General features: G+C 41.9%; 2 protein-coding genes across 5 annotated transcripts in view; one reads left to right on the top strand and one right to left on the bottom strand.

The window, feature by feature from the left end:
- Positions 1–307: 307 nt before the first annotated feature.
- On the bottom strand, positions 308–3,853 carry si:dkey-1h24.6 (uncharacterized). Its single transcript, XM_062414696.1, has 4 exons — positions 3,636–3,853; positions 1,779–2,102; positions 1,554–1,690; positions 308–726 (listed from the first exon to the last, which is right to left on the bottom strand). The coding sequence occupies exons 1-4, from the start codon at positions 3,733–3,735 to the stop codon at positions 613–615; spliced, it is 675 nt and encodes a 224-aa protein (XP_062270680.1). The 5' UTR covers positions 3,736–3,853; the 3' UTR covers positions 308–612.
- A 3,168-nt stretch (positions 3,854–7,021) lies between these two features.
- The window catches only part of raph1b (Ras association (RalGDS/AF-6) and pleckstrin homology domains 1b), a 39,766-nt gene continuing 29,182 nt past the window's right edge, over positions 7,022–17,605 (top strand). For all 4 annotated transcript variants that reach the window (XM_062414693.1, XM_062414694.1, XM_062414695.1 and 1 more), the window contains exon 1: positions 7,022–7,251. The gene's annotated coding sequence lies outside the window, so the exon portion shown is untranslated. The remainder of the gene's footprint in view (positions 7,252–17,605) is intronic.

Below are 17,605 nucleotides of genomic sequence, written 5' to 3'. Positions count from 1 at the left end.
TTGTTTTTCTTAGTGATAAGGGCACAAACTGGAAAGAGTGAGTTATGTGATGTTAGTCAGTGTATTTATATGTTGTTGTAGCTTTTGTTTTGAAATTGTGACCGCTCTTCTCCGAATGAGGTGACAGTGATTTGCAACGTTCATGTACCCTTTGAGTGTGGTTAATTCCCCTCATTCAGACAGCCTTCTGTTTCAACCACAAAGATAGGGGTTCCAAGTGTGTGTGTGTGTATGTGTATGTGTATGTGTATGTGTATGTGTGTGTGTGTGTGTGTGTGTGTGTGTGTGTGTGTGTGTGTGTGTGAGAGAAACAGGCAGAGTCAGTGAGTGAAACAGGAAGCGAGCAAAACCGATGTTGGGTAAGTTATTTTTACTGTTTTCATACAACCACATCTGTAAAAAAGGGAAAAAAAGAAAAGGACCTGCTACTTCTGCTGTGTAGACACAAAACAACTATGCCGATTAAAACAAGACACACTAAACAAAACGAACCTCACTCATATATAATATTCTGGTCAGAGAAAGCTACTACGAGGACACCACCTTCTGTTTCTATGGAGACAGCTGATGGGGATAACTGCAGGGTCAAAGGGTCAGGTGATGGACAGGTGATCAAAAGTGTCGTGGTATAGGATTCTCTAAGCCTCTCTTCCTCTTGCGATCCTTGGGTGCTCTGGGTTTGGTGTTCATGTAGTCACTCTGGGAGTCTGAATGCCGTAGCTTGATCTGTAAGACACATGAAGACAACTAGAACAACGGCACCATGTCTGTCTGCCCTTCTAAGAACTTGGTATTCTGAAGGGAAGTTAACATTTTCTCATTTAAAAGTGGAAAAAATGGATAAATACAATTTCCACAAGCAGAATTAAAATCCTGGCAAAGAGGAGAAAAGTTTTTAGATCATCTTGATTGGAAACTCTGAGACACAGCTATTTTAAACTTAAATAAGATAGAATACAACAGCTGGGGTGGAAAATATCTAAATTAACTTAGGTTTTACTTTCAATTCTCAATAATCATCAAGTGGTTCAGTATTTCTAAAACACTGAATTGTGAAGCCATGTCATGAAGTATGTGGCTAAATTTGCTACCAGTGAGAGCCAAATTTAAGACATTAAGCATTTTCAAAATCACAAGATCACTAAAATATGAAAAAATATATATATATCATATATAATATGAAAGGAATGAGAAGAAAAGCACATTTTGACTGGAAGAGAACTTTAAGATATGATTTCTGAAAATATTTCTTGGTTGAAGGCTTGTGGGAAGAAGGTCACAGTATGTAAACGTTTAGGTGTGGCTCTATTGTAGCACCTCACTTCTACTATATTGTCCCACTGTAAAAAGTTCACACACTGTGGTTTCAGGTGGTATTGTTTGGTGTGAACTTTGTAACCCCAAATGAACTGGAAAACAACAGATTCAATTTCACATTTCTAAATTGCTTCTTTTGCATAATCCAGTGTGTTAAAGGGACAAAGAATTAATAAGAAATGACTTTATAATGATTATACTCTTTAAATATTGTATGTGTTTGAGAAATATCTTACATAGTTGAGCACAGCGATGATGGTGACGACTATGCTGTAGATGCAGGTAACTACAACCACAGAAATCCAAATCCAGTGAAGTCTGTGAACTACATGTTTGATTTCACATGGTGCAGGTTTTACCTTGCATTGGTATCCTAGGGGAAAAAAACATAATCAGAAATTATTCAGTGTACTTTACTGTATGCAAAAAAAGTATAGATTGTACCTCTTAGGAATTCTTACCCTGTACAAGCACCAGGATCCTCAAAGCAGATGCATCGTTTATATAAGGAGGAGGGTACGTGACCATGCCCTCACATCTGTAGATACCATAGTTTTCGGCAGTCACTCCAGTGAGGATGAAAGCTGACGAATTATTTCGCTCAAGCAACACACCCATGCTGGTGTTTAATTTACAGTTTAAAGCGTTTTTTCCAAGGCTGCATGTATGATTATGAATTACTTTTTCGTCCTTAAAAAGGGTATATCCAAAGTCTTCACCAGTCATATCCGGGCAAGGAATGGACACATTGTGTTTGTCAGGTATACAGACAGTTTTCAGCTTGTCTGTGGAGATAAATGTGATAGTGATTCAGGGTGTGAAGTGCCTTAATTACAAGTGAAACAGGTTTTCCTTATCATCATTCACCCTGTCCTTACTGGCTAATTAAAAGATCCGCTTCAAATGCACTTTTACTGTCATTTTGCAGTCATATTGTGCAAAAAATGCATTTGAAAGTTTATCTGAAGCACGTATGAAGCTTCAGCAGTCTGAGTTAAGTGGATATCTGCCACAATTACAGTCTTTTTAACATCAAATTCCCCCTCTCTGGGTTTTATTGTTGATCTGTGGTGGAAGTATAGTAACAAAAAGAGGGACTTTGGCACTAAAAAGACTGTAAAAAGCCTCATATTCAGAAAATATTTAGATTCACTTTTAAATACACTTTTGCACAGAAGGAGGACTGTGGATTTTGTCCCCCATCCCTTACATTATAAATGCATTATGAACGGATCTTCTGATGGTCAGTATGAACAGGAATGATAACAGAAAATAAAACCTTTTAAATGGTCAATTAAGCTCTCGACTTTTGTTTCAAAGACTTGAAAAGTTGTGAAATTGTCCTTTGAAACACTGTAACTTTAAAAATAAAAGTGAAACAATGTACTAAGCTGAGAGCTACAGAAGTTACAGTGGCTCAAGTCAGGATGCTTGTCTCATTGTCTGTAACCAACACCAGAAACCTTTGCAAAGGAAATGACTTCTTTACAGCTACAGCTCCTGCAAAGATTGATTTATTTGCATTTAATTCCCCTAACTGAAATTCAGGCTTTGAAACTCGTCATTTCACAGCAACTCCACCCCCACACGGAATTTGTTCAATATCAGCACATCTAGGCACATTAAACCTGCCTCACATTTCACAGTGAAAAACAGACATTTGCCATGTGAGTGGCATACTTGAGTCAGGCACTGACTGACTCAAGTATGCCTTCAGGTTGTGGTTTTTTTTTAGGCGCTATAGCTGCTGCACGGATTACAGTTGAAATAGACACTTTCAGCAGTCTGTGTGAGAACAGCTAAAGTTCTGGCACATCCTATTTTTGTGGTATCTGCTAACTGTTCATATTAAGATGTTTTTCAACTCAATAATACATGTATTCAACAGGCATTAGGAAACTATACAGAAAGTGTAATTTTAGGTAGTAATAAACAGATAAACAGTCAATAACTGAGGATAAACTGACTTTAAACTACATATCCACTGCTGTAATTACACAATCTATCATCCAAATACATTGATACTCAATTTTCTACTGATTTTGCAAATGTAAACCTCAGTGTGTGTTTACAAGGGAAACCGAACAGTCCCACTCTAACCACATAGTGCACAGTAAAGTGTTTTCACTGTCATAGTGTCAGAGAAAGATTAGTCACTATAATGTAAATTGAAATTAGTCCAAATGATTCGTTTCTTTTTTCTGGCAAATAGAAATTTCAACCAAATTATTTCAACTTTTAAGTAATCACTACTACTTGCGTACTATATACTCAATATACTAAAACATACCGATACAAGCTAGAATTCTACAACTTACGTTTGCAGATACTGGTGCTCTGAGACTGAGATGCATGCAACAACCTGCAGCCCAGGAGGATCACGAACATCCAGCAAACACTCATCTTCATCTTTTGCATTATTGAGCGTGCGAGTCTGCTTCCAGTGGAGTGATGCTCTCGAGACCTGTCCTCATCACCTACAACTTCAAGCTCCTCCAGCAAAACTTCATCAACTGTATGCTGCAGAGAGATCTGATTCGTTACCCCGATATCATCAGCCCTGGTTGCATGCGTGCGTCTTTCTGACTGTACTGCATCACATCCTCGATCTGTCTCAACCTGAATCACTCCCACAATGTTGCTGCGACTGAAGATCACACACCCTCCCCTGAGGGAAAACATCCTGTGGCAGCAAACGCCTCCTCTTCTGAAGTTTCCGCTCTCTCCCAGGGTGTATGACCTTTGATACCCAATGTTGTATTTTATGTAAGACTGTGTTCGTTTAGACCAAAAAGTCATCAGAGGAAAATACTGTTCTTATTATCTGTCCTGGGCACAAAAGTTCAGTCTTTTTTGTAAGTTTTTAAACAATTGTGGCAATGTCAGCTGCACTGTGGTGAAGGGGGTAACACTTTGTAAGAGGGGTACAAATCATATACTTAGGTAATGTTTAACTAATATATGACTCATTATTATTTAATAGATAAAGGAATGCAGGATGTATCGTGAATGCTCTTTATCAAATGATCAAGTCACTTTGACTTTATGTGATGAGTTCACACTTAATAGATCGTCAAAAAATAGCATCATATTTCTATGAGAATACACACTCAGTTGTCTGGTTATTAGGGAGGCCTATAGCACTACTGATGAGCTAAAACATGTCTGATCACTCTCTTCTAATTTGTCAGTTGGTACCTGCTACATGATTGATTGATTGATTGATTGATTAAGATTAATCAACTTCATAAATTAAACAAAACAAAAAAAATCTAAAGGGTAGCAGGTTAAAGTGAAAACACTAATTTCCAACATGGTCCCAAGATGCTAAAAGACAAAGAAAACATAAAGAAAACACAAAGACATTCAACATAAAAAATACAGTTATGGAATCCAAAAACACATTACAACAATTTAAGAACCAGAAAATAACTCCCACATCAGAAAACAAAGACAGCTAAAGTAACAGTGTCATTGCAGATTTCATTAGAAATCTGTTGCCCTGTTTCATAAAAAAGTCCTAACCTGACTTCAGTAAGCTCCTCTCATCGGAAAAAACTTGATGTGTACCTGGAGACTCAGGTGTCACAACATAGCACCAGAGTAAAAATGATGATGTTGGTTTTAGTGCATCTTTGCCTCCACTGCTTTCAACATCAACACAAATAAAAACAACAACTCATTTTCCACCCATTATGTTTTTACACCAAATGTGTCAAAAATTCCACTAGGTCTATTTTCATAGAAATATGAAGCAATATTTTTTTTTATTAAAGCAGCTGAGCACATGCATGATCCTGAAATAAACTTTTATGTAAGAGAAAACCAGCTCATTTGGTCGTATATTAATAATTATATGAAAAAACGTGAATTAACATTCCTTAAGTGATGATCTATTAAATGTGAACTAATCACATCACAGCAGCAGGAATGTATGATAAATCCTGTATTGATTAATTCATTCATTTAATCATGGGTCATGCTTTAGTTAAACATTACTTAAGTATATTATTTGTATCATTACAATACAAGTGTTACTGGTAAAGGTGTTTGTTGAGCTAATTTGTACATTAATGCTATCATTGTGAAGGAACATGAATTTATGTGACATTCTAACATGGAGCACAAGTGGGCACTAATAGACAGATAATAGAAAATACTGTGTTTTCATTGCCATTGTATTTTGCCAAATTGTATTTTCTGCTCTGTAGCTGTACGTGTTCAGGCAGTATGAGGAGAATAATTTTACAGCCACAGACGGAGGTCGAGTGAGTTGCCAGAAGTGCAATGACCCAGTGTACCGCATGGAAAGGTTCAATGAGCACAATGAGACAAACTAAACAGATCAGGTTTGAACTGACATTTTGTGTCGCTGCCAAATGTTTCATTACCTCACACAAAGACAAAGAGAGAGGTGAACAAGAAACTCTGTGTTCTGTATGAGTCACTGAGTAAAACACATGTACAGTGTTTAGATCCGTCAGTGAGGAAAAAAAGGTGTTTGTGCTGCCAGCCATGAGAGAAAGTAACAAGACCGGGGCTGTATCTACACCAGTGGTTCTCTAACACACACAAACACAAATGAGACCAGGGTGCCCCATCTGAAGATTTTTGCTTTTAGATGTTTAATTACAGAAAGTGCATACAACCCATGGCCAAAACAGTCAAACATTCTGTAATTGTGTTATTTATGATCATTATATTATAATTATAGTGATAATAAATTATTCCCCTTTTTGCTGGGGACCACTTGGAACCCCTCATGGACCCCTAGGGGTCCCCGGACCCGACTTTCAGAACCACTGATCTACACAATAAGTTTGAGGTGAAGGTGCAATAGCTTTCTTGCTCCACTAGATGGCAACAAATCACTTTATTTTGATCAGCCTGTTGATTACAGTTTACAAACCAGGTGTGTGTCCATTTGCCACACCGGTTTTTAATTACAACAATGTTTCACTTCAAGGTTTGACAGTTCAAAGTAGGATTATAGTTTATGAAAGGATAGAAACGTTTATTTTATGTGTGTGGTGTAGAATTTCCAAAATGTTGTCTGTAATTCTAACTCTAAATAAATGAGAGGTCAGTAATTCCGTGTGTCCATATGGAGGACGCGCAATAATCTCCTAATCTGGAACATGTCCTTTTTGTCTGGTGGTGCTGAGCATCAGCATGAACCCATGCAGAGCTCCTGTGTGCTTTTAATGTGGCTGCTTGCTTCACTCAACTGCTGGAGTCTGATGCTGCCTTCATCGCTTTTCAGAGAGTCCTACATTTCACCGCACACTTATTACATTTCTCATTCATTTGCTTTTTAGGTGACGCAAAGTGCCCATGTAACAACGTTTGTATGTTGCTTTATTGTAAAAAAAAAAAAAAAAAAAAAACACATTTAAAAATAAAATAAAAAAGCAGCACTGAATGACTTTGCACTGAAGCAGCTAGAATAACAGGATGAAGGTGGGCAAATGTTGAAGCAAATAATACGCAGGAAATTTATCAACAATGTGTCGTTTGATCAACTCGGGCAAGCCTGAAAAACACCCCGCTTCCATTTCCACTCTTAAAGGCAGCTACTTCATTCTCCTCTCTGATTCAATCCCTATTATAAGATATTTCCCACACGCAGTGAACGTCGCGCAGGTTCTGGGCTGGACAGGAAACGACGGAGAGGCGCAGCGTGTCTCCTCCTCAGCAGCTCCAGGAGAGAAGAATGGGAAAGAGGAATGGGATTGTATATGTAGACGAGGCAACGCGTGAAACATGAGGACGACGGGCAGTTTTTAAGTAGATTTTTATTTAATTTAAAAAAACATATCTTTCACCAGGAGTTCCTCTTCTTCCTTTCTCCTTGAGGGTTGTGAGATTTGCTCCCATTAGGGAAAACACAGGAGGAGGAGGAGAGGAGCCTCTTTGTGAATCCCATTTGTGACTGTAAGTAAGATTTTAATTCACATTATTTTTGTACTCTTCCTTATGTAAAAGCAAATTCCGACACTGAAAATATAAATCATCAATCAATAAATATCAGTTATCATGTTATATATGCCTGCACTGTTCACTGCTTTCAGTTATGCCCTCTGGAAAGAAGACGGAGCCGTATGTTTACTACAAAACCACAAAACAAGCCATTCATTGGTGATAGGCTATATTATTGACTGAGTGTGGTGTGGCCGGCTGTTTGAATGGTGAGGGGGGGGGGGGTTAATTTGTACCCCCTATGCGGCCATTGAACAATCCCTTTCTTGGGGGAGAAAGGGTGCGCAGCGTTTTTGGGCCGACTGGGAAAAGAGCCGCAGCTTTCATGATGGCACTGACAATTGGAAGTCTATTGTTGTGATGTATTTGTTACTTGTGTTGGTAAAGCCGAGCCCTTCGTGGCCGATCTGTTGGGAGCAGGAGGAGGAGGAGGGGGGTATGATTTTTTTTAAAAGCTCATTTTCTTCCCCCCTGCATCTGTGTGAGCAGAAGAGATGTACAGTCTCCACCCTGTTCAGCTGCTGGTAATGGCCGATGCTTTTTGTCGTGCTAATGTTTGTATCCTGCTGGTGGGATTATGAAATGCCACATCTCATGTCTTTAAAAAAAAAAAAAAAAAAAATCAGCCCCTACATAAATATATATATAATCAGTGATGTGTGTGTGTGTGTGGGGCTGGGTTCACGTCATTATTAGCCACCTCGTTCATTGCAGCTCCTGAACTGTGTTTTAATTCCCTTTGTTGGGATGAGGCCACCGGCTGCAGGTTGGATAAAGCCAGTTTGACCAGTGGCTATTCCCAGTTTAATACCTCCCTTCCACTCCAGCCTGTAGATATGCTGCTAAACTACACGGAAACAGCGATGGATTTGTAGTTTTAATTACAAAGTGAGCCCAGTGGAAAAGTTAAAACATTGTATTTACAAGAATATGCAAGTTAAGGCACCCATTGACTAATAACATATTCTAGTGATGTAAACAGTCCCTCTAGAATATGCAAAACACAATGTAATAATAATGTTTCAACAAAAATGAATGAAGTTACTTTTTACGTCATAAATCGAACAAAAATCAAAACAAATTTATGGCATGTGTAAAAGTTTGGGCTCCCTACATATTCAGTATGTAGTAACACTCCCTCTGGCAGTTATTACAGCTTGTAACTGTTTTGTAGCCAGTTAAGTCTTTTAATCTTTTTTTTTATTCTCCCATTCTTCCTTGCTTAGGCTTCTCCAATATTCTTAGGCTGTCTTACATGCACAGCTCTTTCAAGGTCTTCCCACAGATTATCAGTTATGTTTAAGTCAGTGGACTGTGTTTAGGATCCTGTTGTACAAGTCGTCCTCTTTTCAGCTTCAGATAACGTGATGTTTGCGTCCAGACTGTGCTGGTATTGAGTGGAACCCATTCGTCTCTACGGCCATGCAATCTTTCTTGTGACACTGGCTGAAACACAACCTCAAAGCACGATACATCCATCACCATGTTAACGGTTGTCAAGGTGTTTTTTCATGCTGCTCCTTTATTGCTGATTGTGTCCAAAGAGTTCTCTCGGACGTTAGATGTTATAATGGGGACGCACGTTAGGTTTGTCTTCTACTGACTCTTCCATGAAGATGTTGTTTATGGTATGGTGCACCACCACTCCTGAGTCTGCTCAATCTTCATGCAGCTTGTTTGTAGTAAATGGTGGTTTGGATTTGCCTCTCACCAAAGGAGCAGTTCTCTCTCCAAGAGGTTTCTTGGTATGATTTTGACCTCCATAGTTTCCCCAAACCAAATTACATTTCCCATTGTGGAAAGCTGATGAAGCATTTGAAATTGGCACCAGCTGATATTTCCTAATGACAATTGTTGATATGCTTCTGACATATAAGTAACCATGTAGAGCCTGTTTACATCTTTTCAGTTTGCATACATCTTTACACTTTGCTGCTGCAGCTTTACTGGCAGAAATAACTCCCAAAACAACAAGTCTCTCTCCACTGAGGTCAAACTACGTTGCCCTTTCCAGCCGGAGCTCTTCTGACATTAACACTGGTGAGATAATGACCCTTGACTGACATTGGGGTTCAAAGGTCATTTGTAGGGGCTGCACACCATGCCACTGTCTGGCTGGCTGCCATATGAGCCCAGCTTTTCCACCCAGTAAACATTCCCTGTGCCGGTACTATTTGCACTGCCAAAGTTATATCTCTTCAGTTCAGGGTTGAATACAGCAAAACAAACACACACACACACACACACACACACACACACACACACACACACACACACACACACACACACACAAAGCCACTAAGAAGAAGCCACTTGGCCCAGCCTTTATTCCCCACAGTGGCATTATAATAGACCGTCTGTGTCCTTAAGGCACGCTTGATTTGCATCCACAAAGCACTAGACTCGAAGCACATTATTCTGGGCATGGAGACAGTGCAGCAACAATGCGACCCATTCGCTTACAGTGCAGTTAATGGGTTGAAAATAACTACTGGCCCTCTGGTCGCTCCCCCTTGGGCAGATGCCTTTAAGCTTGTTATACTGTTGTTTTTTTTCTTTTGCAAGAGGAAAATAGCAGGAGTTTGGAGTCAGATATCACTCATTGTCTAGTTTTTGAGGCATAAAAGAGGGCAGAAAACGCGTGATGCCCTCAAGCACATCTGGAAACCCCAGCAATGTGATGTTTTTGTTCCTGTGGTCATTGTTACAGCGGCTCTGTTTCCTGTGTTGCTTCCAATATGTGAATGTGTTTCTTAATTATCAGCTGGTTATGTGAAATGGAAGGTTTGGAAATATTTGCTCTGGTTTTTTTTATGTTAGAAGTAGATTTGAGAGTTATTTTAGGCCTGCGGCTAGATTCCAAAAGACACGGTTGTATCAATATCATGTCGTGTAAGTTCAGCGAGTTCATGTTTGAGTTAGCATCGTTATTCATATCAAATTCTCGCCAAGAACTACAAGTTTTTGTGACAAACGAAGACATTTAATCAACTGAAAGTAACAGCGGACACGCACCGCATGTATTAGGATCATACTATAGCAACAATGTTTTCTCAATAGACTCAATTGCCCTGAAGTCACTCACTGCTTCCAGGCTGTATGGTATACAGCTCAGCCATAAAAAGCTCTGTCATGGATTAAATTTCCAGCCACAGAAGTAAAACATATGTTAAAGAGGAGCGTGTCATTTCACTGCCCCTGTTTAAGTGCACATGTCAGGAATTTTTCACTGTCATCTTTCTTTCTCAAGGCTTTTTGAAAAGAGAACCCAGAAAGAGTGTGTGTGTGTGTGTATATATACTTTTTGGAAGAAACATCAGCTTAAAAATAACCAGAAACATGGTTTTCTCATTCATCCGCTCTGTCGTGTTTTGCCAAAAGAAGGAACGAAGAAGAAAAACCTTTTCTGCTTTTCTTCCTCCATCCATCCCTCTGCTCCCTTTCATCCATTTTTTTGTGTACGCTTGATTTCTTTAGAATGTAGTTGATTAGATGAGAAAAACAGTTGTCAAAGAAATTTTGGGTTTGAAGAATGATCCCCAGAGACTGTGTGTGTGTGTGTGTGTGTGTGTGTGTGTGTGTGTGTGTGTGTGTGTGTGTGTGTGTGTGTGTGTGTGTGTGTGTGTGTGTGTGTGTGTGTGTGTGTGTGTGTGTGTGTGTGTGTGTGTGTGTGTGTGTGTGTGTGTGTGTGTGTGTGTGCATGTGTTAGCATCTTCTTCGTGCTAGTCTGTCAGCGTTTCCTTGGCGCTGTCGTGCGAGTTGCAAGGGCCTTGTCAGACCTCCGCCTATCCATCCACCCACCCACCCATGTCCTTGGGCATGAGACTATCCTGCACAAAAGCTCCAGAGATGATTGGGGGGGGGAGTAGCAATGGTGGCTGGTGTAAGTTTACCCAGGTTGTGTTACAGCCAGGGGTGTAGGTGGGTAAAGGAGGGTAGTGGGTGGACGCCACTTCAAACGCAGCCTTCAACAAACCCTGACGGAGAGCCGGAGGGGAGAGTGTAAGCTGATATTCCCACGCAGGTAGCAGGCACCTTAGCTCGGGATGAGCCCTGGAGAGTAGACGGGAGTGGCGGGGGAAGCCACCAGCTGCAGCAGGGCCCAGCTCCTCGACGCCAAACAAGATGCCACATCACGCCTGTGCTGTGTGCAAGTGAAAACGAGAGCGAAAGTGTCCATGTCTCATTCCACTCGGGCGTGCCCCCCTCCTCTTGTCACAGGCATGAGGTCCCAGCCTGTATAGGGCCTTGTTCTGGTAACATTTTGCTGACCTTTGGTGGCAGCTGCCCCTGCCATTTGGAAACAAAGACAAATGGCTAGCCGGCCCGCCTGTAGGCTGCGAAAACTCTACTGTTCCAGATAGCGAGCCGCTCTTCCTGTTGGCCTTTTTGTACATACTTAGAATCTTATATCAATGCCCTCTCTGGCAGGAAATCAGTTGTTCAGCATCCACATGCGGCCTTTTCTTTTGAGATGATTAATTTCGATTCTTTGACAAGGATAAGGCTGCGCAACCTTAAAAACTTGCGCACACACTTTCACTTGCTTTGTTTTCTATCACTTTTTTCCCGGCAGCAGGAAAAGTAGCTTGTGCTAAACCTATAAATTCTCTATCTCCAGCTGCACTACTGATTGGAGCAGGCAGAAGGAGGGCACCCTCCTCTCCTTTCAGGGCAATACATGATCTGGGTCCTCGTTCAGCAGGTGCACTGAAGCGCACAGGCGTGCACACACCGCTATATAAAGACAACTGAAGATATGCACGGCAAGGATTGACCTACAATTCACATCTCCTTGCCATGTTAGCTCTCATATCTGTGCCATTGGGTGAAAGCTTTCTCCTGAAGCATTCTGCATGTCATAATTTTTTAGTTTGAAAGAGAGTGCGAGAGATTTTGAGTGAAGAAAAGTGGCTGCATTGAATTTTCTGGTCTATTGAAGCCCCTGTCATCTGAGAAAATAAGACCTCTGCTTCATTTACATTGGATGTGTCCCTGTGTAAATTGTATGCATCAGTAGAAAATCAAGTCTAGAAATAAGTTCTATGATTTAGAGCGGCTGATGTCATAAATGGAGTTTGGTCCACCTTTTCAATTACGTAAGCACTTCTGTCTCATGTCAACTTTTTCCATGATCTATTTTCCTATATTTGATCTGATGTGCCGTGATACTCGCCCAGCCTGTTGCATTGCTCATTCATTTATCATCACTTTTTTGTTCGCCACGTCTTTCACTGTGCAGTTTGTTTAAGCAGCTTAGGCAGCTATTAATCAGTGTGACTTTGACAATGGCAGGTGGCTGATTCTCACCGCTGGCTGCTGGTGAAGACCCTACTGTATTACAGATGGTCTGGTCCATTCACTATTGTAGGGGTTCAGTCATTGTTAACTCAGCAGTGCACGTGACAGGAAATGAGAGAGGGGGGTGGGGTCCTTTGTGAAACATACTGTCTTGATTGTTGCTCTCTGCCACACAGGGGTGCAGTTAATCATGCAGTCAGCATGATTAACGCCACAATAGAGCTTTGAGGCTGATTTTTCTTTTTTTAAAGGTAAGTCACACACAGTCGAGTAATCGCCCTGAAACTGATCTTAGCACTAAAGGTTGGAAAAAGGTGGAATCTCATCCCAGTGGGAATTCTCGTCTAGAATTCCAGCAACCACATCAGGTATCGGAGGGGAGAGCGCAGAGGCAGTGATTTATGGTATCGAGTTTCGTTCTCTACCACACCTGCCTTGGAAATCTGCAGCAAAGTCCTGTTAAAGCTCCACCACAACAGTCACAGGATGGGTTGATGGATGGGGCGGCCTGTCTGCGTGGATGGACAGACTGTAGAGTGAGCGGCTACGGATAATGGGTCTTTGACATGGAGACGGGACATGAATTGCTCGAGGCAAGCAGGAGTGCTTCAGAGAGAGAGAGTCTGTATAAGAGCACACAAAGTGCCAAGTCAGAGGAAACACACATGTGCTGTCTGGCTGCTGTATAAAAAAATATTCATTATTGACTGGGGGGTGATGTATGATCTGCCTGGCGTACGCATTACATATGGAGAGGAGAAAGTGGATTTATTTCCTACTCTCTGTATTGCTCTCACATGCGCTCTTTTTGCGTCCTTAATTGAATTATCCTGAATGGACAAGCCTTTGCAGCAGTACACGACTGTGGTTGCTTTATATCCTGGGAGAAAAACATCAACACGGCTAGTTCCTGTGTCCTCTTTGCTTCTCCAGCTGATCAGAGTTCAGCTAGTTCTCATGAAACCATAACAGTAGTTTCCGTGTCTTTGTTGTTTATGTGCGTGTGTTGGCCGGGTCGATGTGTTTGTTTGCCTTCTTGCAGTCTCTGTTAACACTTAAAGCCCGTCGGGCACAGCCTTTAGAGAGGCGCACACAGATGCATACGCTGCAGTGTGTGTGTGTCCTCACCCCGCTGTGAAATGCCTGCTTCTCGGCCTAAAGTGTTTAGATGGCCTCTGTATAGATGTGGTTGTGCACTGACCTGCGGGTTACATTCCAGTCGAATCCAGCGAGGATTCCATTTTTATAACATACACTAACAATAGCGGCATTATAAAACAATCAGGGAAAGTCACGGATGATGGTGATTACAGTGTTCTTTCCGGGTGTCTCTTCAGGGAGGTTAGCATCATATTGTGTTGTGGGGGTGTCATGTTTGCATGTGTGGTTTCAGTGGCGGTCGTGTATGTTTGAATCGTTGGAACAAACACATCTGGATCCACGCATAGAAAATAGATTCCAGACCTGATCCTCACGCTGGATTTAAGTTGTCACCCTCTTGAATTGCAACTCCAGAAAAGGACTGTACAGCGAAAGGAGAAAACGGGGCGCACCCTTACATTATTTAAACCTTCCAACTGTTTCAAGTGTTCAGTTCAAGCCACGAACTAGCAGTACACCAAAAACTGGGGCTGAACAGGCTTGTTTTGCCATTAAATATGCACTGCAGCCTACTTTCCCCTCCTCAGATCTGGAGCTTTTCACTCTCTACCCGTAATCATGTCATTTAGCCCGGCTCATGTTTGTAAGAAAGTAGCGACACCGTGCAGGCGGTACTTAAGCGTTGCGGTGAAACCTCGAGGAAGGGAAACGAGAGGGGTTGGAAAGCAGCCCGTCCCCTTTGTCGCATCGCCAAGAGCCACAAGGGTCACCACACATCACACACGTCACTTGCAGGCCTGCTGGCATGTCCTCCGCTCCACGACTGAGCTGGCTGCCAAAAATACTCTGGAGGGAATTGGAAGAACACCTGTGGGAGGGGAGGAAAGGGGTGAAAAATGGGAGCTGGTGAGGGTGAAGAAGTATCAGATGGAGGGGTAAGGGAGAAGACAGGGGAGAGAGAGAAGTTTATGTGAAAAGCCAATAAAAAAAAGTTCTTCGGTGCAGCTGATGTCATGTGAAATACAGCGGTTTGGAAACACTGAGGTCATTCTTCGCTTCTCTCCTTGCGTCCTCCGCCAACGTCTGGAAGTCACACTTCACACTTGGCTTCGAGCTCGCATTCTGAATTTACTGTACAGACTGATGCTGGCAGGCCACTCCTCTTTCTTCTTACATTAGGGTTTCGTGTAGGACAGCGCAGGAATCTGGAGTAGAAGCAGTGACCTACAACGCAGAGAGAATCCAAGTGAAAGCAGCCGTGCTCACCGCCGTGCCAGTGGATTGACACATTTTTTGTGAGAGAATCCCTTGACAGTCACTCAAACCTGCAGGCTTAATCTCACAAAATAGCCGTGTGTGTGAGCGTGCTTGTGTGGCTGCCTCTTGCTAAATCTCATTGACTAATACCCCAGCAGCTCTGTGAGTCAGCCCCAGCTTCTATTGACTGCCTCTCTGGGTTAAGTTAGTGGCTGAGTAGCTTGCTAATCTCTCTTTGCTCCACTGATCTTCACTCTCTAGTGATTCCTGATTATCTGACCCACGTGCCACACAGACAACCCAACCCTGTGACTCAACTGAGATTGAGTTTGGCATCACGACCGGCTTTTGGGCTACTGGCATATTTGTGGTCAGTCAGCTTGACCCCCTCCTCGCCCCTCGCTGCTGTCGCCGAATCCCGTCTGGAGATTATTGGAATAAAACAGTGTGAAAGAGAAGAGAGATTTCTGTCTTTTTAAGCAGATCAGCTGTGGAGCAAGCTGTGCCAATGATGAGTTTTGTGAGTTGAGCAGAGCGATTTTCTTGTGCAGTGAAAATGAAACCGGCGCACATGTGTTCAAATGATCTTTGACACAAAGGACTCTTTTGATCCAGCGCACGGAGAACAGGTCCAAGTGTAGACTAACACAAGAGGCATTTTATCATGGAACTCTGTATGTGTGTGTTACATTACCCATAAACCCCTGCTTGGCAGCCCGCCAGCCAGTGGGACCTCCATCAGATCCCACTGGCCATCGTGGGAACATTCCTGACGCAGCATTATTCCGTAATTCCCACCATGTGTGGTTTTTCCAGAGCAGAGTGCTCGCTGCACGGACCGTAGAGAATCCCATTGAGTGGAGGAGATCAGCTCCTTGTAATCACAAGCAGACTTCAACATGTGTGTTTGTGTGGGTGGGTGGGTGAATGAGTGGGGGGGGGGACAACAAAAGCAGTGTGTAAATGATAGTTCAACAATAACTTCACCACAGGTTAAAGCTCCACCAAGACAGCAGGTTCTTTTGAGTCTGACATCACCCGATTTTTGCATTGAATCACTGAAGAGGTCGCTGCACAAGGACAGAGGCTTTTTGAGTTGCACTTGACTTAAAAGTAATTCACTGATCAATACTAATGCACACTCAGCGCGAATCAGCTTTGTAGCGAACCATCAATCAGCTGACTGATGGTTTACCTCAGTGTCCTTACAAGAGCACTCAGGGTCACTGCTAAGGCCTTATCTGGCTCTAGAAGGAGATTGAGATGCTGCCGGGACATTTCTGATCAATAAGTCCCCTGCAGTCTATACATTGTTCTCCAGATAATAGTCCAATGAGGGGAAGTGTATCCATTCCGCGTCGTGAGTCAGGGGTCACCGCCAGATCATCGCACTGGACGGTCTCCGCCTCGCCGTGTTTCACAGCACGCATGATAAAATCACTTTTTGAGATGTTATCTAATCATGTGACACAAGAATGAGTGGAATGCATCTTTAATCATTAATCTGGAGTCTCTGATGAGTCACGATGGGTGGTGCGTCTTTTCCGTGCCGATGTAGTTCCGAGCAGACTTCACACTGTGTTTATGTAATGGTGTATACTCATTATGATTTTAAATTGTAAGTCAATTTAATAACTTGCAGAAAAATACAGTTTTATCATTATTTCTGTCATTTTGACCATCATTCTGATCATTTATATTAATTATTTTGCTGTAAGATAACTAAGAAAATATGTAACATGCATCAGGCATATCAGTTTAGGGCATATACAGTTTATTTTTCTAATTTGATGTATTGAGATATTTAAAAATGCCATATTGGATGTGATGCTGACTATCCAGCTGGTATGATCTGGTTTATCTGGAATTTAAAATATAGCCTTTAATCAAATCATTTGAAAATGGTAGAGTAGAATAGATGATAATAGTATAAACTATTGCAAAATTAGAACTGAATAACATCATTGAATACAGTATAAGTGAATGAGCACTTTATAAATGCCTAAGGGCATACTGTAGACTGATCTGCCCAGTTAATTTGGTGTGTCACTCTGAGCAACAAAATCTCTGTGTGGTGGCTTGTGTGTCATATTTGCTTTTCTTTCATGTGCGTTCGGTCATGTAAAAGCTATATTTACATTACATGTGTTAATATTTATGATCGGCGTGATTAATTAAAGATGTCACAGATTGGAGACACATGTATCCAGCTCCGCTCAACGCCTGCTTACTCATTTTTCTGTGCTTCCCCTACAACACAATCATGTCTTTCTTTTCCTGTGACATCATCGCCCGGTGCCACGACCCTCCTTCCCACTTCCTGCCCCGACAGGAAACGAACTGCCCTGAAGGACTGCAGTTAATGCGGGAAGTGTGGGTGGACAAGGACACACCTGTATCCACTACATAGGACCCTGTGTTTTCCCCTTTGGTCTGTTGTTGAAGTGGGCCGTTAATGGAGGCCACAAAAACTTACTGTTGTACATAGGGTACCTTTTTGGCAGTTGTGTGTGTTTTTAATAGTGCTCATGGAGTCGCGTCAGCATCCATGTTTCCAGGGTATGTTGCTCTAAAGCCCTCACATGGGTGTACAGAAGTATTTCTACTTCTCATACCTATAAGTTATGTACCAGAGCTGTAACAGCACCTC

Source organism: Scomber scombrus, chromosome 24 (genome assembly GCF_963691925.1).
Source record: "Scomber scombrus chromosome 24, fScoSco1.1, whole genome shotgun sequence".
Taxonomy (NCBI): Eukaryota; Metazoa; Chordata; class Actinopteri; order Scombriformes; family Scombridae; genus Scomber; species Scomber scombrus.
This window is presented reverse-complemented; position numbering and strand designations above follow the sequence as displayed.

Bases quoted from the DNA above. Each gene is read 5' to 3' on its own strand.
- si:dkey-1h24.6 (XM_062414696.1), bottom strand. From the start codon at position 3,735: ATGCAAAAGATGAAGATGAGTGTTTGCTGGATGTTCGTGATCCTCCTG. The intron at 2,103-3,635 runs GTAAGTTGTAGA...TTATCTCCACAG, and splicing joins GAGCACCAGTATCTGCAAAC to ACAAGCTGAAAACTGTCTGT. The intron at 727-1,553 runs GTAAGATATTTC...TGTGTCTTACAG, and splicing joins TCATCGCTGTGCTCAACTAT to ATCAAGCTACGGCATTCAGA.